The sequence below is a fragment of the Enhydra lutris genome, unplaced genomic scaffold (assembly GCF_002288905.1).
Source record: "Enhydra lutris kenyoni isolate GAN:26980312 unplaced genomic scaffold, ASM228890v2 scaffoldscaffold15, whole genome shotgun sequence".
Classification (NCBI taxonomy): domain Eukaryota; kingdom Metazoa; phylum Chordata; class Mammalia; order Carnivora; family Mustelidae; genus Enhydra; species Enhydra lutris.
In genome coordinates, this window is record NW_019154099.1 from 51,504,703 (window position 1) to 51,529,317 (window position 24,615).

The window sequence follows — 24,615 nt, forward strand, 5'->3', positions numbered from 1 at the left end:
AAAAAAAAAAAAAAAAAAAAAAACAAATAAAAATATATTCCTGCCTGACTAGATTTTCCAAAGGCTCAAGCAAGGCAGTTTTTTGAAAGAATTTTATAAAGCTGTCAAATGCAAGTTTCACTATTTCACATGGGCCTCCTCCCTCTTCTATGAGCATTTAATGCAGGAATCTCACATCGACAATATTCCTGCTACCAAGATGCACATGTACGCCTCACCAGGAGCACAGTGCACGCTTGCAGAAGCACTAAGATACACAGGCACAATTTTCAGAGTCCTCATTTGAATGTCTTCTTTGCAGCACCAAAATTTTCTTCCTATATTCAGTTTTCCTTTTTCTTGATTATTACTATCCACTTACAAAAGTACAACAGTTAGGAAACAGAATATATAAAGAACAAATCATACACGCCTAATTTTTCATCTATTTCCTTCCAACACGTTTCTTACAGGCTATTTCTTCTGCAGTTGTGATCATACACATTTCCGTATTTTACTTTTCACCCAACTGTAATTTTTCCATGTTACAAATTCTCCCTTAGCGGCACTTTTTTAAGAGTTATTTGATATCCTTTTATATTGCTCTCATAAATAACAAAAGCTTGTACTTACTGGGTTTTTACTACGTGCCAAGTCCTATTCTAAGTGCTTTATATGCATGTGCTCACTTAATCGTCACAGAGATCTACAAGATAAGTGCTATTATAATGTCCATTCTCGGGGTGAAAACTTCTCAGGGGAGTTCCAGACCAAGAACGTCCAGAACCCAAGTTCATATCCATTATATCCCACTGCCATCCCTAGAAAGAACAATCCCCCTACCACCAGAAACTTGGTTATACCACCATCTTTTCTATGTTCTAGAATTCTGGAACTAAAGATTAGATATTTAACATATTTCTGAAACAAGAGAGAGGGACTTATTATAGCATCTGTAAGATCATAAAACTTTTTCATGAACAAAATACTGCTTATACTTTTTTCAAAAAGTGAGTAATTCTGTATATACTGTTTATAATCGCTTTTTTAACTTAACACAGTAAATATCTTTCCATAGAACATTACAATATCCACACAATAGAACACGTATTTTCTGTCAAGACAAAAGGTATGGAGGGGCGACTGGGTAACACAGTCAGTTAAGTGTCTGACTCTTGGCTTCAGCTCGGGTCACGATCTCGGGGTCCTCAGATGGGGCCCTGCATAGGGCTCCGTGCTCAGCAGGGAGATTGCTGGAGATTCTCTCCCTCTAGCCCTCCTCCCCAACCCCACCCCACCCCCGACATCCTTTCTTTCTCTCTCTCAAATAAAGAAATCTTAAAAAAAAAGACAAAATGTATGAAAATAGAGCATGTGAATCTCAAACTAAGAACAGAAAAGTTTCAGAATAAACTTGAGAATAAAGAGGTCAGTGGAGACCCTAGGCAGTTCATAGATATCTGCTTCTAGATTTACTCTCAGCAAATCCAGTTAACATCCAATAAATGTTAATCTCTAATAAATAAATGGGCAAGTCTCCAACATAAGCTTGGAACCCAGCTAGCCTCCTGAAGTAGACACACCCAAGTACTATCTTAATTTTATTTATCCCTGCCAAATTCAAAAAAGGGGGCGGGGAGATTCAAACACACCATTTGGCATTATAGAGTTCTGATCAGATAGTTAAGTCTCCTTGCTATCTATTCACTGATAAGGCCTCCGGGAATCCTAGAGGAGGAAAAAAAAAAGTGACAGAGGCGTATAATAGAAACAACTTCAAAAAAAAAGGAAAAACAAAAGAAACAATTTCACCATCCACATACTTCTTGATGGTCTGCAAAACTCACAATTCAACTGAATGGTGTTTGTATTTTTGTTTTATTTCATTTTGTTTTCAGATGAGTTAGTTACCAAACACCTAACACAAGAACTAGACCAGTGTATTATTTTACACACTGAAGCTCTAGAGAGTTGATAAAAACAAATGGTCCTAAAAAAGGAAATGAATCTTACCTGTACCAAAATGTGTGGTTGCCTTGAAAAACTATGCAAAGATCATACAGATTTACTGACAACCTGACCAGCTTTTTCTAAATGAAAGCAAAACACACGGCCAGCCCGGAGGTGATACACTCTTCCCTGTGGGAATATCACCAAATTACCAGGTGGCAATGAGAAATTAATGACGAAACGGAATTGAGGGTTAGGAAATCTAATCGGAGAGAGGGAGCTGGGCTAGAATGAAGTAAATAGAACCAGGTACAGGGGAGAGAAATTCAGGGCAATGGGGAATCAAAAAAGGATGAACAATTGGAACTGTAAGACGCCATGTTCAGTAGTCATTCATTCACCCATAAACTATTCACCAGACCTCGCTATATGCCAGGCACTGGAGAAACGGCAGTGAACAAATAGTTCGGTGAGGGAAACAGACATTAAACAAAGGTACACACAAATAAAGATATAAACTGTACTAAGCGTAACAGAGGAAGAGAACAGGCAGGGCCTGTTTCAGTTTAGGTGGATAGGTAAGGCCTCTGTGAGGCAAGGGCATGTAAATACAGTTCCAAAGACCTAGGGGAGTGGCCTGGCAGATGAGGAAGGAGGCAGGAGGTGATTATTATCCCAGGCACAGGTAAGAGCTTCTGCCAAGGTCCTGGGGTACAAGACAGCCCAGCATCCAGAGACCGTTAAAGCCAGGCCAGGGAGCAACAGCCGAGAAGTGTGTGACAGGAGAGTCCTTTACAGGCCAAGGGAAGAAGTTCCTATTACAAGGGCGATGGGAAGCAATGGTGGGTTAAGTTTTCAGAATTAAAGCCTTAAGGATAGGCTTTGATTCTATTAAAGAAAGGCAGCAAAGAGACAAAGACAGGAGGGACTGATAAGGACAAGAGACAGAGGGAAAGGGATAAGAGGTTTGTAGTCATGAGTGCTGCTCAAGGCTCACCAAAGATTTTAGCTTCCTTGCAGACAACACAGATAAGCCTGTACTTCTCTGCCCTTGGAGCTAGGTGTGCCTTTTGTCAATGGAACGGAAGCAAAAGTGACTGTGTGGAAGCCTAAGTCTCCACACTGTTGCCCTCCACAAGGACACACCACAATTACGATGGTGGCTGTCCCATCAACCCAGGTGCTAGGATATGAAATAACATGTCCCAGCCATCCTTGACAGAGAGGTAGCGCTGGGAGGACATAAACATTTCTGAGCCTCTGAGGTTCTGGGAGTCATCGGCCCACAATGACTGAAGCAGAAACAGAACATAGGGGATGCAGTGATGAGAGGAAGAGAGGAAGAGAGGAAGGAGGAACGAGCGATTTCAAAGACAGTGGCCATGACAGTGATGCCTATTGGTAAAGAAAAGAACACAAAAAGGATGGCTGGTTTGGGATGAAAAGTGGCAATTTAAGTTTCATAGATGTTGAACGTAAGGGACTGACAGGACAGCCAAGTGCACATGTGAGGCAAGTTAGTGGACAAGCAAGTCTAGGCTAGGGAAACTGAGGTAAAGATTCAGAAATCACAGAGAAGGTGTGGCACTCCCTTTTGGTGAAGGGGGGAGATTAAATTCCACGAGCCAGTGGTGGAGAAAGGACCCTTCAGGAATGCCCCTGGGTGGTGAGGGCAGCAAGGGGACAGAGGACTGGAGCATGGAGGAGAAGCAGAGAAAAGGAAGATGGGCGGCTGAACGGCCTGAAATGCTGAGACCAACAAGTTGACAGGGTGAGGACTGACAGGACACCCCTGACCAAGGACAGAAGTCGGGCTGCAAGAGCACAATCCAAGGTCACACAGCGGTTACTAGCAAAGAGGTACCAGAACCCAAACAGCCAGGCCCAGGCCCCTGAACTTAACCACAAGCCCCCTGCCTTCCAGAAAAGCAATGGAAGAATTTTCTCATCATTACTCTTCGAAAACGAAACATAATGGCATCATAAATACTCCACATTCCACAATTTATTTAGACTACTGTCAAGACCTTCGGATAGTTTGCAGTTGGTCAGTATTTTACATTTTCTTCCCTGAACAGTCCGCAGCATGACTTCAGAAACTGAACTTAATGCACATTTCAGATTAATCCTCAGGAGAAATTCCCGCAGTTACAAGCACTGGACCAAAGAATGGGAGCATGTTAAAATTTCTAATATGTAGCCCAACTGCAAAAAGATTATACCATTCATCATGTCATAAAATCCAGGAGACACAATTCTCATGAAATGCCATGCAAATGGGCGTCCCTGGAGTTGTGGATGTGGGCAGTCCTGCAAAAACAGGAGTGCCGGGTTCACCCATCCTTGCAAAGACCTTTTCTACCTTTGCAAGTTTACCAGGCAAAGATGGAAGCTTGTTTTAATTAATGTTTCTCTACTTTTTAGCAAGGTTAAACATTCTGGTCTGCTGTCTATTGGCTAATTATACTCCTTTCTTTGAGAAATTGCCTATTAATGTCCTTTCCCATTATTCTATGGGAGTGTTTTTCTTTTTGTAATTGATTTGTAAGAACTCTCAATAGATTTTTAAAAAATATTGTGACTGAGATATGGATATAGACAAATAGAGTGCTTAGTGTTTCTAAATTTATTGACTTTCAAATTTATGGTACTACTTGTTACACATAGAACAGAGGTTTGAGGGTTTACATGGGAAGGCAATCGGCAGAACGGTGAGGAACATGTGGTCCGAGACCAAGACCCTCCATTTACAGCTGTGTCACCTTGTGGTGACTTATGCATGCATGAAGCCCTAACACAGGTCCTAGGATACAGTAAGTGCTCAATGAATCCTGGATCCAGATATACTGAGTCAAGATAACCAATCTTTTCCTTTATTAACATAATCAAGACCTGAAATTTATTAAAAACTACTAAGTGATTTAAATACATGACCCTATTTAATCTTTATTTTAAAAACTCTAAGATAATAATGTTTAATAATCCCAACTCTCAGATGAGCAAACCGAGGCTTCAGTGAAGTAACCTGCTCCGAGGCCTCAGCTCACCAGCGGCAAAGCCACAGCTTGCTTCCTAAGCCCCAGACCAAACTGGTTTCTCCCTTTACTTTAACACTTTAAAAATCCCACTCCACCCTTACATGATTATTCATCCCCGCTTCTTTTATTTATTTCACATGTAACTCTTACATTTAGTTATAATTTATTTGAGTCTAAAAGCTGGGTTTTAGCATAAACACTGGTTTTTTGCAGCAGCATTTCCTGAATGGTGTGCACCCACCATGTTTGACTACTCCTCCCATGATACCCTAAATGTTTACACACTGAGGCCTATTTCGGGGTTTTCTTTTCATGCCAGAGACCTTTCTCTCCCTGTCACTGGGCCTGCATGACACAAACTCATTACATTATTTACCCCCAAGATTACACTTAGGAGAAGATGTCTCTAAGAAGTATATATTCACAGACTGCTATGAACCTCTTTCCTAAAATAGGTCTCAAAGAGACAAGGAATGGGAACCTGGGTGGCTCAGTCAGTTAAGCATCTGACTCTCGAATTTGGCTCAGGTCATGATCTCAAGGTCATGGGACTAAACCACGTGTCAGGCTCTACACTAAGTGTGGAGCCTTCTTAAGATTCTCTCCCTCTGTCCCTCCTCCCTCTTTCTCTCCCCCTCTCAAAAAAAATTTTAAAAGAGAAGAAAAAGAATTATTTTGTGGTGTCCTCGCAGCCACTCACTGAAACTGTTCCCCAAATTAGGAAATGTACCTCTCAAAATGTCTTTCCCTTCCTCCTAAAACTTATCCCTCTTTGCCCAAGCTGCTCTGTTCCTTCTTGGATTACCCGGGCATTCTAAGCATTAGTTCAACCTCTTATTCTTTTCTGGAACAAAAAAATCCCCCTTATCTCCACATCTTCAGGTCCAATTCAGTTCTTCAGAACACTTTCCCATGGACACTAGTTCTCTGTCATCTCCTCTTCCTCTATTCACGGGGCCAGCCATCTGACCCTTTAAATGTGCTCTTTATACTGTGACCCAACTTTTTGTAAACTACAGACCTGTCCACCTGTTTAGATCATAAACCCTCAAGGTGAGGAAGGACTTTCCTCACCCTCAGCCCAGCAAAGAGTCCTAGCACAGAGAAGGCCCTCAATCCACAGGATTTCACAATTCCTTCCCTCCCTTTTCAAATTCAAGACATTACTAATGCCCTCCCATCTCCTAATATTCAAATGGACCAGAAACCGAAGAAACAGAACCTGTTGTTGATTGTCTACTTGGAGATGGGCCTCCACCCGGCTTCCTGTGTTTTGGGACATTTCTGTTTGTTCGGACTCCACCAGAGGGTGGAGAAAGACAGTGAGGTGATGCTCGGGCCAGTTCAGTTGTCGATTTACTAACATATCTGATTTTAAAATTACAGCCAAAATGAGGTTGTGCCTTCCTGAGGATTTCAAAGACCACCACCACTTAGGTCTCACATTACCTCAGATAACACTGGAACCTTGAACCGACTGACCTAGGAGGGTGACGAAGGCCCCAAGCACGTAGTCCAGGAGAATATCATCCCACACCTTCTGTCCCTTCCCCTCCAGTAACACAAAAGGAAACTGAGTGACCCAACTTGGTTTCGTTTCATTTCACACCACTGGATCTCCAAGGAGCACGGAAGGAGAGTTAGAAGCTGAACATACTAAGATCAGCAAGGAAGTCAGAAGCCAGGTGATTTAGGCATCAACATCCAAGTGCATTTGGCTGGTAAACCCATGCAAAGGCCTGTGTTATAATATTCACACAAATTTTTTAGAGAAAGGATATTTTTAGGCCTTGGGTGACATACTGTTAGATCTAGGCCATTATGATGCTATCTTTAATGAAACTGAAAGACCCAAGGTAAAATGCTTTGGGAGCTCCAAAAGCAATCATAATTCAACCCTGCTCAGGGAAGTTTTTCTTCTGAGCTTGCGTATTATTTTGAATGTGCTGCCCTCCTGACTATTCTAAATCATGGAAAGCTAATTCTGGAATTGTGGGGATACTTCTTTCATTACCCAAAATCATAAATTACTAGGGCACCTGGGTGGCTCAGTGGGTTAAGCCTCTGCCTTCGGCTCGGGTCATGATCTCAGGGTCCTGGGATCGAGCACCGCATCAGGCTCTCTGCTCAGTGGGGAGCCTGCTTCCCCATCTCTCTGCCTGCCTCTCTGCCTTGTGATCTCCGTCAAATAAATAAATAAAATCTAAAAAAAAAAAAAATCATAAATTACTTTCCCTACAGTCAAGAACATTAGTAGCAGTACCTTTACTTCTCATAAAAGCATCTTAGAATTCAAGCATGCTGATAAGGAAAGGGACTCTAGAGACAATCTAGTATAGCCCCTCATTTAATATAATAGAGCCTGGAGCACCAGAATGGCTCAGTTGGTTAAGCATCTGACTCTTGATTTTGGCTCAGGTCATGATCTCAGGGTTGTGAGATCAAGACCCATGTTAGGCTCCTCGGTGCTCAGTGGGAAATCTGCCTCTCTCTCTCTCTTTTTCCCTCTGCCCTCCCCCTGCTCACACACTCTCTAAAATAAATAAATAAATCTTTAAAATATATAAAACTTTGAAGTTCAGAGAAGTTAAGCGACAGCCCAGTATAACTTAAGTAGCTGGCAGAATATGTGCCAGGCACTGTCAAAGAGCTTTATCTATATTACTCATTTAATATTCGCAACTAACCCTAAAAAAAATAAGTACAGAATTATCTCCACTCCACAGATGAGGAAACTGAGGCACAGCAAGGATAAGTTATGTGCCTAAAACTGCCCATGGGACTCCAGAGCCCATGGTCTAAACTACTAAACCTCTAGGATTAAAACCCAGGACTCCTGACCCCAGAGAGTGTCCTCTCTATTACAAATAATTCTAAGCCTCACCAAAGTGAGAACCACATTCAAAAGGGTCGGCAAACCTTATTTAAATTCTGATTAGAACGAACTACCTATCAAAGATTTTTTTAAGCAATCTGGGAAACCTGAAGAGTATATCAACAGATTATTTATTAATTTTATCATAATGGCATTATATTTCTGTACAAAATATCCCTATTTTTAACAACACATACTAGGTATATGGGGTAAAAGAACAAAAGGCCTGGAATTCCCAATGTCACACGTACACACACACACACACACACACAGGACACTTAAAACAAAGTTGGGTAAAATTTCGATAATTACTGAATCTGTGTGATGGATTATAAGGGTTCATTATACTATTCTCTCCATTTTTTTTGTATGTTTACTTTCGAGCTCTTCAAATTAGTACAAAATCATTTTTTTTTAAAGATTTCATCTATTTATTTGACAGAGAGAGATCACAAGTAGACAGAGAGGCAGGCAGAGAGAGAGAGAGAGAGGGAAGCAGGCTCCCCGCTGAGCAGAGAGCCCGACGCGGGACTCGATCCCAGGACCCTGAGATCATGACCTGAGCCGAAGGCAGCGGCTTAACCCACTGAGCCACCCAGGCGCCCCAAAATCATTTTTAAAGTCCCACAAACCTGAGCCTATGAAAAATGAAGCTATCAAACAATAAAATATTTATGAGCACATCTCGCTTTTAAAGTTTAAGTGGCACCCTTTATTACCCACTGAACTATTTAATTTTGTTGTTTCTGATCTCACTACCAGCCACTCACCAAAGCTAGAAGCATGTCAAGAGCCAGTTAAATTCAAACCCTATTCATTTTTAATTTTAGTCCACCTGCAAAATTGCTTTATTGGTCAGCTAGTTAAGAATATTCATTGAGTTTTTACTATAATGTAGGCATTGTATTAGCATTGACTCAAGTCGTCAAAGACAGAGCAGAGCAATACTTCCATCCAAACATGGAAGAACAGACCATGGAATTCCAAACCCTGGCTTGGTTGCTGTTCGGCCTCCCGCAAGGATCAGGGGGACCTCCTTATATCCTCCTAGATTAAAAGCCAAACCAGAACTTCTGTGGCAGGTGCACCTGCTGTGGCTTCCTGACGGACACTGGGAAGCAGCAAGAGGAAGCAGGTGGTGGCAGAGTACCTGTTTTAGGGGTAATTTTTAGTATCTGTATGCTATCTCAAATTCCTCCTTCTGCAATGCAGAACCATTGCCACGCACATCCCACTCTGCCAGGGAGCCCCTCAAATGCCCCAGGGATGACACCTGCTTTCCTACAATTTTTTTTTTGTTTCATCACCAGTTTCATCAGAGAAGTGACCACTGACAGACAACACTAAGAGCTGAGACACCAGCCAGGCATCTGACTGTTCATTGGGAAGGTGCCTAAGGAAAACAGATGTGCCATTAAAGTGTCATAAGGTAACACAGAAGTGTGTCATACATGGGAATGGACATTACCAGGTCACTATCAGTAGGCCGCCTCCAGTAGGAAGGGCAGGTACTCAAGGAATGCTGCACGTCTACAGCTGTTGCAGTGTGTGCCTATTTTGGAATTTCCGTGCTCAGCCTAATGGTTATTAAACCAGTACCTCCTCTTGAGGTCAGGCCTGCCAGAACTTTGGAAATCATGGCATAGTTATGTCTTACTTACTCTTCTTTTGCCTCAAATCCCTGATGAAGACATTAGACCCCCGGTAAAAAGAACCGAATTTCAGGTAACAACAGAAAAGACATCACAGATGTTGCAGGCCTTATCCTTAACATACACCCAATGGCAAAAGTCAAGAAGATGCAGGGAGTCCTCCTTGTACCAAAGGAAGAGAAGTCAGTTTGAGTTTTGGAGGAGAAGCCAGGTTCTGGTCTATTCCCAACTCTGCTCTACTCTTTCCATCAACTGATTAAGTTCAACAGAAAAGAAAAAATAAAATCCCTGTTTATTACTGGCAGACTGGAGTTTAAGGAATCTGGGGTGAGTTGGCAGAGCTATCAATTGAGAGAAAAATCAAACTAAGCAAGCTGGATATGGAAACCAGCAAAGCCTCATCTCCAATCTCCACAAACATCATTCATGTCATCCTGTGACTGCTCAGGAAGGGCATCTATCTGCCACCAGAATGATGCCTTGGCTCCTGTGTTAAGGGCCCCTGCACTCAACAGTACAATATCCCACACACAGCACCCCAAAGCACAGAGAATCACTTCTTGCATCATTCCAACAAACACCACAAATCTCCCGCCCACAAACAAGCCTCTTTCCAGAACACAAATGCCAACAACAATGCAAGGAGCAACTAAAACTTTCCAGCTGCCCCAGAGAACATGCTGCCGTCAGAAGTCGCTCCTCTCCTGCACCTTCCAAGTGATCTGGGTGTACTCTGTTTCCAAGTATAGCAGGGCCAGCCCTGGCTACAGAAAAGTCGATTTAAAACTTCATCTTCCTACACCCAGGGGCCCATTCTTTAAAGATGTTCTGTTACGACCAGATTACTCTTGGGGCTGTTTGTTTCACTTGCTTCAAATCCCCAAACTTTTTGGTAATCTGCACCAACGCTGAAATTACCAAGGGTTTCTATCACGCCCCCTAACCCTTGTAAGAGGAGGCCAAACCTCAGGAAGCCGGTTTAAGGGGAGGGGGCAGAACCGCTTCCCTTCTGGAGTTCAGCCCACCCTAAGGGTGCGCAGGGCCACCTCTCACCCGGGTTACCGACTGGAAAAAGAAGCCCTCACCTCCACTCCCCTGCAGCCCTCCAGGCCACAGGTGCCAAGACCCTCCAGAATACCGGAAGAGCCGGGGACTGCGGGAGGAATGGGGGCAAGGAAGTGTAAAGCCCCAATTAGCAGAGGAAGGTAAACCTGCGGGGGCGGGGGGCGGAGTTGAGGGAGATGACCCCCTCACTTCCAGGAAATTTCCCAGGAGGGAAGGGGCAACAGTGGGGAGAAGACCCCAGACTCGGGGTGGGGATATGGAAGTTGCTGCCCTCCAGGATCTTCCCCTCTCTCCTGTCCAGCATCCACCACCTCTTAATCCTGCAGACCCAGCAGAGCCGTGCAGCTCGGCCTGGGCCCGACCGACTTAGAGGAGCGTGGAGGAGGTGGCCGCCCGCCCGCCTCCCACCGTCCGTGGTCCCGCACTCACCAGAAGCACCGAGCCACGCACCACCTCCGACACGCTCTGCCGCAGCTCGGCCGCCGTGCCGGGCTTACTCAGCGCCCGGGTGAACTTCCGAGTCTCCGCCGAGGCAGGGAGCAGCGGCGGCTGAGACATCCTCGCCGTCACTGCCGCCGCTGCGCCAGCTCCCGCGGTCCGGCCCCGCCGCGCCGCCGCCAGGTGCGCCCTGAGCGCCCGGCCTGGCCCGCCCGCAGCTCCCGGCGCCGCCGCCCGCCCGCTCCCCCTGCCGCTCGCCGCGCGTCCTGGCGGCGCAACCCGAGTCGCGCCCTCCGCACCGTGTCACGCCCCGAGGCGCCCCCGGAGACGTCCGCGGTCCCCCGCACTCAGAGCAGCGCCCGGGCTCGCTAGGGGCGACCGTGAGTGTGGCGGTGGCGGCACCCCCATGCTACCGGTCTCCCTCGGCTGCCGCTCGCCGGGCCGCCTCCTCGGGGCGGGGTGTCCGGCGCGGGGCGGGGCGGGGCGGGGCGGGGCGGGAGGAGGAGGAGGGGCGGTGCGGCCGGACTGCGGGCCCGGCAGGTCCGCCCCGCAGGCGCAGCTCGGCGCTGGAGCGAGGTGGCGGGACGCTGGCTACCGGACGGGTGGGGCGCCCCCCTCCGACCCCTCTGTTTCCCGGGCCGCTAGTCCGAAGACCCGAGGTGAAGGCCGCGCACGCCGCTGACAGGGCGCACGGTCTGGCGCTGGAGCGGGACCAAGTCCCCGAAACCGGCGCCTGTATAGTGGGACCCCACGCTCCGCGGCAGGGAGCGGGCTCGGTGGCACCACGCCCCCCGTGCGGCCGGGGCTCTGGGGTTTAGGGAAGGTGGACTTGATGCGGCACGGAGAGAGCACGGAGCCGGATGGAGCGCCCTGTCCGGGACCCGGCGGGGAGCGCCACAAGCTCTCGCAGCGGCGCTTCTCGGCCTAAAAGCCCTCAGGGGCGTAGCGCGAACGGCGGGGAGCCTCCGGATCGCCCCCGGGCGAGGAGCGGCGCGGGCCGGGACAGTCGCTGCGAGTCACGCAGACCCCCAGCCCGCAACGACGACCTGCTGCGTCACCTTGGGCGGGATCGAAACTTCTGAGCCTCGCCTATTTCTACTATAAACTGAGGAAAAATAATAACCTGCGCGAGGCTGAAGCGACACCTCATGCCTTCCTGCCGCCCGTCCGCGGCCGGGCGGGACCGCAAGGCTCGGAGCCCGGGAAACCCAGAAGCGCCGGCCTGCGAGCCCAATGCAACCCAGGAGCTGGCGGCTGCTAGCGACAGCCACCCATCTCGGGAACTTCCTCACACAGGCTTTGCCGCTTTCCCATCCCTACGGGGTCCCACCACCTTGTCCCCTGTTCCCCTCTTTTCTGAGGAAACCCTGAGCAGCCTAAGTCTGACCCGGGCGGGGAGAGGGCGTACAGGGAAGGGGGGAGGAATTTGAGCTGGGCCGCGAGCGCATGCTCAGTCGTCTGGGTTTGGGCGGGTTCCCGGGGCGGGGATAGGCGGCTCCGCTGATTGGCCGGTCTGTTCAGGCCACGCCTACTGCCTGCTGATGGACAGCTCCTCACCTGCCAGGTCGGATTCCGCAGCTCGCGGTGGCATCTTGAAGCAGGCCTTCGGAGGAATCGCCGCCACCGCTCCTGCCCAAGTTCCCTGAGGCGTCGAAGCCTTTTTCCCCGCAAGGAAGGAGGCCGCCCATTTCTGGCCACCCCACCAGAAAGCCAAACACTGGCCTAGCTCGGAATCTTAAAGGGGTAGGGGAAACCCAGTCTCGTGTAGGAAGCAGAACACCGCGGTTCAGGCCTTCACGGGCAGGTCTGGCGCATAATACGACTGGAGGTTAGGCATGCAGTTAGCGCTCAATAGAAGCTCGCTGGATTGGATTGTTTTCTTAGTAGGTTGGAATGCAGGATGTGGCTCTGAGGGAGCCTGACAGGCTGGATGATACACGAAACAAGTCATGAATGATAAAAACAATTCACACTAACCCATTTCCTCCTCAGCGATTTAAGGGAATAGCCTAGACATTTCCCAGCCCTCTCGTGTTCCTAGCGTAGAACCGGATGACCCCCACACGGTGAGGCGGTGCAGGACCCTATCTCCCTGCCCTTCGGGGGGGGGGGGGGGGCGCTTGCGCTGTTTTGTGTCACCGGGCACGTTCCGCATTTACACCTCTGGGCCGCCCAGGGGTACGTCAGCTCCCTTCTTAGCTAAATTGTTAGATCCTGGTCTGAGAAGCCTAAATTAAGATTTCCCTTCGGGCTTCAACTCCTGAAGTAGTCCCAGGCAGCACAAACCTTTACCCCACTGTGTTACCTTGGCTCTCTAAACCGTATATACTAACATATAAGGCAAACCGATCATGAATTTTTTTTTAATTAAAAACAATAGCAAAAGCATACCGGTTATGAGGTTTTCTTTTTTTCTTCCTTTCCCTTTTTAAGAAACACGTAAGTTAAAGAAAAGAGAGAGCACGTATGTCCGGAAAGTGAAAGGTTTCCCCAAACCTTCTCCTAATTTCACCCATGTCTCTACCAATTCTAAATTCCATGCTTGCTTACTAACCGGTTAGCTTCTAGATTGGGCAGATTTTCATTTAGGAAGCAGAGTGTAAGGTGCTGGCAGTAGTTACTGACAATGCCTTTTTTATTTTTATTTTTTAACTTTATTTATTTGAGAGAGAGAGAGAGAGCACAAACATGGGGGAGCAGCAGAGGGAGAAGGAGAAGCAGGGTCCCCACTGAGCAGGGAGCTGGACATGGGGCTTGATCCTTGGGATCATGACCTGAGCTGAAGGCAGATGCTTAACTGACTGAGCCACCCAGGTGCCCCAATGTCTAATCAAGTACAAGTTCTTTTTTTTTTTTTTTTTTTAGGATTTTATTTTTAAGTAATCTGTATACCCAACATGGGGCTGGAAACTACAACCCTGAGATTGAGAGTCACATGCTCAGGGTGCCTGGATGGCTCAGTCAGTTAAGTGTCTGCCTTCTGTTCAGGTCACCTGGGATCAGCCCTGCCTGGGGCTCTCTGCTAAGCAGGAAGCCTGCTTCTCCCTCTCCCAGTCCCTCTCCCTCTGCCACTTGTGATCTCTTGCTTGCTCACTTGCACATTCGCTCTCAAATGAATAAGTAAAATCTTTTAAAAAAGGAAAAAAAAAAAAAAAAGCAAGCAGTCACATGCTCTACTGACAGAGCCAGCCAGGTGCCCCTTAAACGCAAGTTCTTGCAGTCAAAGGAGGAGGCGTGGACTATGTGAACTAAGCCCAGGAATGCGGCTTTTCCCAGCAACCCAAAGGTGAGCCTTTTATTTTCCCCCGGTGAAGTGTGTTGTTAATAAACAGAACATTTCTCGTGTTTAAGTTTGAGCAGAAACTTGTTCCTTACTGTTCTGGGTTGAATTGCATCTCCTAAAAAGACATATGGAATCCTAACCCTGATACCTGTGATGTGGTCTCAATTTGCAAATAGGGTCTTTGCGCATGTCATCAAGTTAAAATGAGGTCATACTGGGGGCACCTAGCTGGCTTGGTCAGTGGCACACATGATTCCTGACCTCAGGGTTGTGAGTTTAAGCCCCACGCTGGGTATAGAGATTACTAAAAAAAAAAAAAAAAAAAAAAAAAAATTGAATAAATAACTAAAATGAGGTCATACTGGACCAAAGTGACTGATGTCCTTCAGAGGAGAGACACAGACACACAAGGAGAAAGCTCTGTGACAACAGAGGCAGAAATTGGAATGATGCATCTACAAGCCAAGGAATGCCAAGGATTGTTGGCAACCACCAGAAGCTGGAGGGGACAAAGAAGGATTCTTTTCTTGAGCCTTTGGACAGAGCATGGTCCTGCTGACACCTTGACTTTAGAGTTCTAGCCTCCAGGTCTAGAGAATACATTCTGTTGTTCTAAGCTACCCAGTTTGTGGTTCTTTATTACGGCCGTCCTTGGATATAAATACACTGACCAAAAAATAAATAAGTAAATAAATAAATACACTTACCAAAGGCTCCTTTTTTTTAAATCCCCACCAGAGCAGACCTAGAATTGTTTAAGTTTTTACTACTGCATTAACTCTCATGAGAGAGGAGTCACCCCTTATAGAAGGGTGAGTGCCTTCTCCCGGCCAGGGCACTGCATGGAATGGAGACGCCTGGTATTGGTTTCGTGGAAGAGACATCCATCTATTTTAGCTTCAGGAAGTGACCATCTTTGTTGTTCTGAAGCCATAGGAAGAAAGGTTTCCTTTCTGTTGAGGATGATACTAGGAGGTAGTAGGAATGAAACGTAATTGCAGCCGGTTTGGAACAATTGCATCTGAATAACTACCACACCCAAATCCTTATAATTCAAGCATTTTCCGTGTTTTGATCATAACCTCTTACTGCATCATTTCCTTGTTAGGTTTGCTTTTAGGATTTCTAGGTACCTTAATGATACATAATTAGTTCAAACTCTTTTCCTGCTTACATCTTGAAGAAGCATGTCTGTTTTGGGTATAGATAAAAAGCAACTGTAAAGACTAGGGAGTCCTGTGGATTGTAGCATCTAGAGCATCACTTTTTATTTTATCCTTGCATCGATTGAGTTTTTTAAAATAAGTATCTATTATTGTTGTACTTTTTTCCGTACAAAAGTCGAGTCCTTTTTTTACAAAAAAAAATATGTTGGCCTCTGTTGTATACAAGGCACTACTTGAGATCAATATTTATAATAATAAAATTCTGAAGCTTCTTACAATCTGATGGAGAATAGACTTTTTTTTATTGTGGCAGAATGTACATAATGTACCCTTAGAAGAATATCATTCAACATCCTTTCACATATGAAGTTATTATGACCATATCCAGTTGTCTCCTATATTTCTCATAATCATTAGTATTTATAATTCAACTGTTTTAGACTATAGCATGGAACATTGTTTCATGTTTGAACTATTTTTATAGTAAATAGTTGCTTTGCTACAAAACTAATAATAAAGTAAGAGGGGGCTATTAAATTAGCTAGAAAAAAGGAAAAAACCCCTGTTTTTAAGATGGAATTTGTCACTAGCCAGATTCATTCTATTTACCTCTCTTTAAAGGACAGCATCAAGGGGCGCCTGGGTGGCTCAGTCAGTTAAGCATCTGTCTTGTGACTTCCACTCAGGTCGTGATCTCATGGATTACGATCTCCTGGGTCATGATCTCATGGGTCATGCTCTCATGGGTGGTGAGATGGGGCTCCAGGCAGAGCCCTGCACCAGCCCCTTCCTCGGGCCCCATCTCGGGCTTCACACACAACTGACAGTCTGAGATTCACCTCCTCCCTCTCCCCTCACTCATGCATGTGTGTCTGCGTGTGTGTGTGCATGTGTGTGTGTGTGTGTGTGTGTGTGTGTGTGTGTTCTCTCTCTAAAATAAATAAATCTTTAAAAATAAAATGAAAGACAGCATCAATAGTTTCCTATTATTTTTCTAGGACAAGGAATCCATATTGCATTTTTTTTAAAAGGCTGTAGGAATTGTTTCAAGAAATATTATCTGACTTCCTTCTAAATCCCTAAAATACTCTATAGCACTCTTTACAGAATAGTGTATCAAACTATGTGTTTTCCTAAGTTTAACCATCTATTACCCTGAGATCGTGAGAAAAGTCCCACATCCTGCCCTCCACCTTCATAATAAACAATCAGAAATGAATCCAGTCTGAGTTCAGGGCTCTTGGGGGTTATCCTGGTGACCCCAGGGAAGCGGAGACCTTGTTCTGGAGTGCTTAGAGTTTCCTCTTCTTTCCTGACGCAAAAATGGTTCTGGCCTCGGGTAGGCAAATGAACTCAGAAGAAGTCAGAATTCATTATCAGCTCCTCCAAATTTACTGTACCTCGTGTTTCTGGGGGTGGTGGATAGTAAAGAAGAATTCCACTGGAGTGAACTTATCTGATTTCTGAAACTCTGGGGCTGGTCTGACTGGCGAGGAAGCCTTGCCATGCTGGGGGACCTGGGTGTGGGCCCTGGTCTGTGTTCATTATTCCAGGGTGGGAGCCCTTCACAGACTACAAGCACGACTACATATCAAAGCTGCAGCTTTTTCCCGGAGTTCATTGAAAGATGGGGCTTCCTAGCTCTTCAAAGACAATCAGGAGTGTGGGCTTGGGTTAGTTTTGTCCACGAGTGCAAACTCTGAAAACACTACAGACGATGGAAGAAAGTGTGGAAAGAAATTTCCATATATCAAATGAGAAAATACAAATATTTTACATAAAGGATGGGAAAAAGAACCTTGCAGAGAACAGTCTGACTGCTAGAGTTGTATTTGTCAAACTGCCCAGACTGTGTCCATTTGCAACCAAATATTTGTATAGAGCTGGTTGCTAGAGTGACCTCAGTAACCATGCGAAGTACAGGGGTGTTACCTTGAAAGAAAATATGACCAAATATTTTTATCTTACCGCTTGTATTTTTCTAAGATTTATTTTAGTTTATTTTTAAATATTTATTTATTTTAGGGAGAGAGTGAGCACAAGCAGGAGGGGCACAGGGAGAAGGAGAGAGAATCTGAAGCAGACTCCACACTGAGCTTGGAGCCCAATGCAGGGCTCCATCTGATGACCCTGAGATCATGACCTGAGCCAAAACCAAGAGTCTGATGTTTAACTGAATGCACCACCGAGGTGCCCCTAAGATTTTATATTTAAGTCATGTCTACACCCAACATGGGGCTCAGAATTACAACCCCAAGATCAAGAGTCACATGCTCTACGGACGGAGCCAGCCAGGCGCCCCACCGGTTGTATTTTGTAATGTTTAAAACACATTTATTATGAAGTACTTGCATTCAACACAGCGGTTTACCCAATGGTAGACCTAGTGACACATCTGGCACCTCCTGTAGTTTCTCTCTTTATAAAATTTTAAACCCACAAATTCTTCCCCATATGTTGCGTTGTGAGGGTATGGAGGAAGTAAAACACTTACCGAGATATCAGTGTCATAAACAAACTTCTTGTCCTAGCCTATTCTCTCCACAAAACTACAGGTTTCTGGAAGTGTTAACCAACACCTTCTCTTCACTTATCTTGACACCCCAATCCCAATTTCTGCCACCCAACAGAGAAAAAAATTCCATCTGCATCAACATTCCTTTTGAACAAACAAAAATTTATCATGAAAGGTGAAGGATAGTTGAGCTATAACACAAAAACAAAATGTAAGGAATTTTTAGTAAAATAATTCTTCTAGCAACTTCTACAAATTGTAAAGGGGCAACCTGTAGGATTTCTTCCTTCAGATTTTTTGCTTTCATCCTATTTTGATTTTTTACTCTTTTCTGAGTTACTGAAATATTGCTTAGTTCATCTAGAATGATTTGTCATTTTCTAAATCAAAATACAAATTGTTTACTCTTTTCATTGTCATGTGTATGAAATAATCTTAAAATGATAATTAGGGATAGCATTAGGAAGTAACTATTTCTGTAGAATGTTACCTTTACCCTCATCTGTTTTTAACTGACACAAATGTATTCAGTCAACATTTATTACGCATCTACTATGTGCTATGTGTAATTCTAAGCACCGGATACATAGCATGATTTTTTTTTAAAGATTTTATTTATTTATTTGACACAAAGAGAGAGATCACAAGTAGGCAGAGCAGCAGGCTGAGACAGAGGGGAAGCAGGCTCCCTGCTGAGCAGAGAGCTGAGATCATGACCTGAGCCGAAGGGAGAGCCTTACCCCACTGAGCCACCCAGGTACCCTGATAGCATGATTTTTGAAAGATCAAAATTTCTGTCCTTGTGGAGCCTTTATTCTAGTGCAGGAGACAGTCAATATGGAAGTCCAGTAAGTCAAAAAGGAAGACTATTTGGCAAAGGCAAGTATTGAGGTAATTAAAAAAAAAAAAAAAAAAGCAAGGGAGGGGCTAAATGATCAACAGTTATTAGCTGTTAAATATTTAGGAAGTGTTCGAAGAAATTGTCACCAGAGCTATCTGCTATACACACAGAGAGGGTCTAGATTGCGCAGTGAAACTACCCACCCAAGGCTCAGGAGATATTCCATCAGTAACTTGTCCCTCATTTTTTCTTTGAATTAGCCTCAGATTTTCATCCTCTTTTAACTGCTCATCACCAGCAGTTTTGCTTTTATTTGTGAACATTGTTGATAATCTTAAAAGACTGAGCGACGCCAAAGGAACACATTGTTTATTTCATCCTTGGTCTGGAACGTGTCATCCAGGATACCATTAACACTCTGTAGGGCTCATACTGCACCTAAGCTCGTCGTGTCATCACTTAATGAAAGAGAGTCAGTGGCTGACGTTGAATGAAAATTGTCTTTACTATCATTGACTATCAACAACCTATTAGTGGTATAGTAGATAGAATCACGTAATGATCATATATAATAAGGGTGAATGCATACCCATTAGTTTGGTTTAAAAAGGCTGTTGCTGAAGCCCAGTCTGACCTTATCAGATGAATTCCCACAATATTCCTGCAAGATAAGTAAGTTAAAGTTCATGTCACAGATGAAGTGTATAAACACAAATAAGGATATGTTCCAAGGTGATTTATTATCTCTGCAAACAGGTAAGATGGGACTGGTGTCTCTAGGCCATATCTGAGCAAGTAACTAGAGCTTTGTCCTCAATGATTTCCATTATAGAGAAGGCTCTTGAATGAGCTAAAACAGGAGAAATCAAGGAAGGAATTCTGCTTAATCTTTAAATGTCTACCTGAATTGATGAATGGAGATAGGATCTAAAAGCCAGTTTCCCTCAAAAAAAGATTAATTTAGCACAATTTGCACAATTCTTTAAAAAAGTAAGAATAAAAATACAGAGTTTAAACAGATGGGAGGGCATCTTCAACAACAAAATAAGTGAGAATCGGAGGAAAATTGGGGTTAGGAAAGGATTATGTGTCTTAAAAATACACCTCTTCTCACAGCAGAAAAATGTTGATCTCTAAATGACTTTTTCAGGCTTGGGCTCTGGACAAATGTTGGCCGGGATAAATAGTGGAAGAGCAAAGCCAAAGGGAATCTTGTGTGGCATCCCTGAATTAGACCCAGAGGAAATCTTAAGGCAAAATTCCTTTTTCACTTGGGAAAAAAACCTCAGTGTCTAAAAGGGCAATGATTCTGTTGAGGACTAGCTGCCCAATTTGCCATCATCCATGTACTCTGTTCAGGACTGGCTCCAGTTTACGGAGCCCAGTGGAAAATAAAAATAGGGAGCCTCTTGTTCCAAAAGAATTTCAAGAGCCCAGGGGTCCATCCAAGCACAGTCCTGGAGGGCCCCTTTCCCCTTAGAAGACCCAAGGCGTAGGCTCAGAGTTAGCAGGCGGCGGCTGTTCATTAGCCAGTAAAGGCGAAGTTCCATGTTTTAGCACCAGGTCCTTTAATACCAGCTGTACCAGCTTTCATGTCAGCGAGACACTAGACAGACTGACTTTAAAGTCTTCTGGCACATGGTAGAATGAATAAGTACACAGAATAGATCCTCTTGACTCGGAGAAAGGGGAACACTCCTACACTGTTGGTGGGAATGCCAGCTGGTGCAGTCACTCTGGAAAACAGTATGGAGGTTCCTCAAAAAGTTGAAAATAGAGCTACCCTATGACCCAGCAATTGCACTACTGGGTATTTACCCCAAAGATACAAGTGTAGTGATTTGAACGGGCATGTGCACCCCAATGTTTATGGCAGCAATGTCCACAATGGCCAAACTATGGAAGGAGCTCAGATGTCCATCGACAGATGAATGGATAAAGAAGGGGTTTTATATATATACAATGAACTATTACACAGCCATCAAAAAATCAAAATCTTGGGGCACCTGGGTGGCTCAGTGGGTTAAGCCTCTGCCTTCGGCTCAGGTCATGATCTCAGGGTCCTGGGATCAAGCTCCACATTGGACTCTCTGCTCAGCGGAGAGCTCGCTTCCTCCTCTGTCTCTGCCTGCCTCTCTGCCTACTTGTGATCGCTCTGTCTAATAAATAAATAAAAATCTTTTCAAAAAAATCAAAATCTTGCAGTGACATGGATGGAACTAGAGGGTATTATGCTGAGCAAAATAAGTCAATCAGAGAAAGACAATTATCATATGATCTCTCTGATATGAGGAATTTGAGAAACAAGGCAGAGGATCACAGGGGAAGAGAGGAAAAAATGAAACAAGACGAAACCAGAGAGGGAGACAAACCAAAGGAGACTCTTAATCTCAGGAAACAAACTGAGGGTTGCTGGAGGGGAGGAGGGTGGCAGGGAGGGGGTGGCTGGGTGGTGGGCACTGGGCAGGGTATATGTTGTGGTGAACGCTGAGTATTGTGCAAAACTGATGAATCACACACCTGCACCCCTGAAACAAATAATACATTATATGTTAATAAAAAAGAAAAGAACAGATCCTCTTGACTCATGGGATAGATAAATGCATGTGTATACAGTAAATTCTAAAAGCAGAAATAAACAATAAACCTACAACGCTGGGATCTATGACATCACCCAAAGGCAAGTTTGAATAAATGGATGCTGAGGACTTCAAGAGGGAGAAAAGGAGAAACCAAGACTATTCAGAAGCACCGAGCAGCCATCCTGAGAGGCTTGGCCAAGCCGTGTTCCACCCATGACCGTGGCGGTGGCAATGAAAAGAACTGAAACAATAATGCTATAGAAATGTTGGCCCAGCAAAACCAAATCCCAGCCAGAACTTAAAAGTATATTGAGGGCTTCACACCTATTAGGATGGCTACTGTCCAAATCACAGAAAATAACAGGTGTTGGCAAGGATGTGGGAAACCGGAACCCTCATTGTACTGTTGGTGGGAGTAGGACAGCTGTGTGGAAAACAGTCCAGTGGTTCCTCGAAAAATTAATAAAAGAACTACCCTAGGATCCAGCGATTCCACATCTGGATATATATCCAAAAACATGGAAAACAGGGTTTCCAACAGGTATTTGTACCGCCGTGGGTACAAAGCAGTATTATCCACAATAGCCAAAAGGGGAAACAACTCAGGTGTCCAATGATAGATGAATGGGTTAATAGAATGTGCTGTATCCATACAATTCAGCCTTAAAAAGGGAAGACATTCTGATACAGGTAACAAGGGACGAGCCTTGAGGACATCATGTTAAGTGAAATAAACCAGTCCCCAAAAAGGCCAATATTGCATAATTCCACTTTGTAAGATGTGTAGTCAAATCCACACAGACAGAGAAAGTAGAAGGGTAGTGGCCAAGGGCTGGGTGAAGGGAGGAATAAGGAGTTAGTGTTTAATGGGACAGAGTTTCAGTTCGCAGGGATGAAAAGGCTTTTGGAGATGGATGGTGATGGTTATACAACAGTGTGAACGCACTTAATGCCGCTGAATGATGTGTTTAAGAATGTTGAAGATGGTACCATGGAAAATTCAGTATTTTCTTAACTATCTTTCATTGAATTTCTTTTATAATGGATAATTTAGAGAAGTCTTTCTGAACTTTGCAATTAGTTACTAGCCACGCCTTAGAACCCTCTGGGATTTCATCAGATTTGGAGGAAGCACCGAGTTTCTTTCATACATGCACTATAAGATTTCAGAGGATTTTAAGGTTTCTTTGTGTCAAGGTCTTTGAACTCATTGTCTTCAATAGTCAGTCGGTCATCAGTGTCCTTTTTGTATTGGAGTATTAAGAGTTTAATGTTCTCCTTATCAATCTCAATATTTCATGTTTAATACATAAGAATTTAAAATTATTTTCCAATGAGTTCATATAATTCACAGCTCCTCATTAATCAGATTCTCAATCCAAATGCCATTTATTTCTCTCAGTAGAATATCCCTTCCTCATAGCAAGTGACTGGATTCAGTATGAACTGAAAGTTTTGTGTCATGCTTTCCTTTTTGACGTCAGAGTAACTTCTATTGACTTAATCACTCCTTTTAATTATTTGTTTCCATATCCCATTAATGTTTAACTGAATTTTCTCTCCTTTTTTATTTTTATTTTTTAAAATATTTTGTTTATTTATTTGAGAGAGACAGTGTAAGAGAAAGCATGAGAGGGGAGGGGAAGGACAGAGGCAGAGGGAGAAGCAGATTTCCTGCTGAGCAGGGAGCCCCACTGTGGGCTGGATCCCAGGACCCTGGGATCATGACCTGAGCCCAAGGCAGACACTCAACCGACTAAGCCACCCAGGCGCCCTCTCCTTTTTTAAATAAATGAATTTAAAGAATGTAGAATAAGCTACCCTTTATAGACATCTAAATAAGAGTTTATAGTTTCTTGTGTGTGTGTGTTTTTTTTAAATGTTCCAAAACAACTGTCTAAATTGCTATTTAATATGGTGTATTCCTAACTCAACCTTCCCTTAGCAAATCCCAAAACTGTCCATGAAGGAAGCGGAGGTGGAGAGACCCAGTGGGTTTAATGGACTGCGTTCAGGGATCCTCCTTCCACGAGTTTCAAAAACCTTCAGGCCCCATGAACACCTTGCTAGGGTCTTCCCAAGGCACTGGAAAGGGCAGGGCACAGAGGGGTCCTGAAACATAGGCAAACCCACTTCTGCCACCCCTCTCTGTAAAAGGGGCACCCTAGAAGCAAGGACCAGACAACAAAGTTGGCAGCTGGCCAATGGTTGTACCATAGCTCGATCTTCTCTGGTTTCCTCACAGCCAGCCCAGACTCCCGCTCCTCCTGCTAGAGCCGGGTGTGATGAATTCTTTGCTTCTTCCCATGCCTCCCCCTCCTTCCTCCAGCTGGCGGCTCTTGCATGCCTCGTGCATTCTGGGAGAGCACGATCTGGGTCCCTGCTGTCGCTGACAGGTTTCATTAGCCTGATGGAAAGGTTGCTCATGCTCGGGCCCTCCTTTGGCAGCTGCCGAATCTCTGTCATCCTCTCGGGGTGCTGAGTCTTCGCTCAGGACCACAGGGACCCCGAGCTGCAGCGGTGACGTCTGTGGGATGCGGGGCAGCGGGGAGCAGTCAGCGGAAAGCCAACGGGGGACCGCGCCTTTGGGTTCACACAAAGAAAGAATATATTTTGACCCATGAGAGTAACGATCCAACTTCAAACGCCCCAGATCGAAACTCTGTTCTCTTGACCTCTCGTTGCTGCTCACCGGAGCAATCGGGAGAGTAAACCGGGAGATTCGGCAGCCTGCAGGCTTTAAAATGAGGCGACAGCCGAACTGTCAGGTGCATTATCAATGCCTCATAATTACAGTTTTCAGCACGTGTAAAATAGACCTGCACCCGCAATGCAGGAATGATAGTTTCAAAAGGCAGTCCGCTCATGGAAGGTCGTTATTCTCTCCTTAAGCTTCCACATGTCCCCCGGGTCCGCTCAGAACATTTTCTGGAGAAAAATGAGCACACTGTCTTTTGCAGCAATCAGACGCTGTGTAATTTGGGGGAAGACTTCCTGAATCACACTGTCCTCACCTGTAAAAATGAGAGAATCGCTACGGTCCCTCCAGCTCCAAATTTGAATTCTATACAGCTCTATCAATGCCCAGAATGTTCGTCTTTCATCTTTCTCTCTTTCCTTCCCTTCCTTTCCCTTCCCTGTCCTCTCCTCTCCTATCCACTTTTCTTTCTTTCTTTCTTCTTTCTTTCTTTCTTTCTTTCTTTCTTTCTTTCTTTCTTTCTTTCTTTCTTT

The 24,615-nt window shown here is 44.8% G+C and overlaps 1 protein-coding gene across 10 annotated transcripts in view; it reads right to left on the reverse strand.

Annotated features, from left to right (window-relative positions):
• Positions 1 to 11,163, reverse strand: part of LOC111147102 (dedicator of cytokinesis 9) — a 277,848-nt gene extending 266,685 nt beyond the window's left edge. For all 10 annotated transcript variants that reach the window (XM_022502995.1, XM_022502993.1, XM_022502988.1 and 7 more), the window contains exon 1: positions 10,989 to 11,163. In XM_022502995.1, coding sequence (XP_022358703.1) covers positions 10,989 to 11,117 — 129 coding nt within the window. In that variant the 5' untranslated portion in view covers positions 11,118 to 11,163. The remainder of the gene's footprint in view (positions 1 to 10,988) is intronic.
• Between the last annotated feature and the right edge of the window lie 13,452 nt (positions 11,164 to 24,615).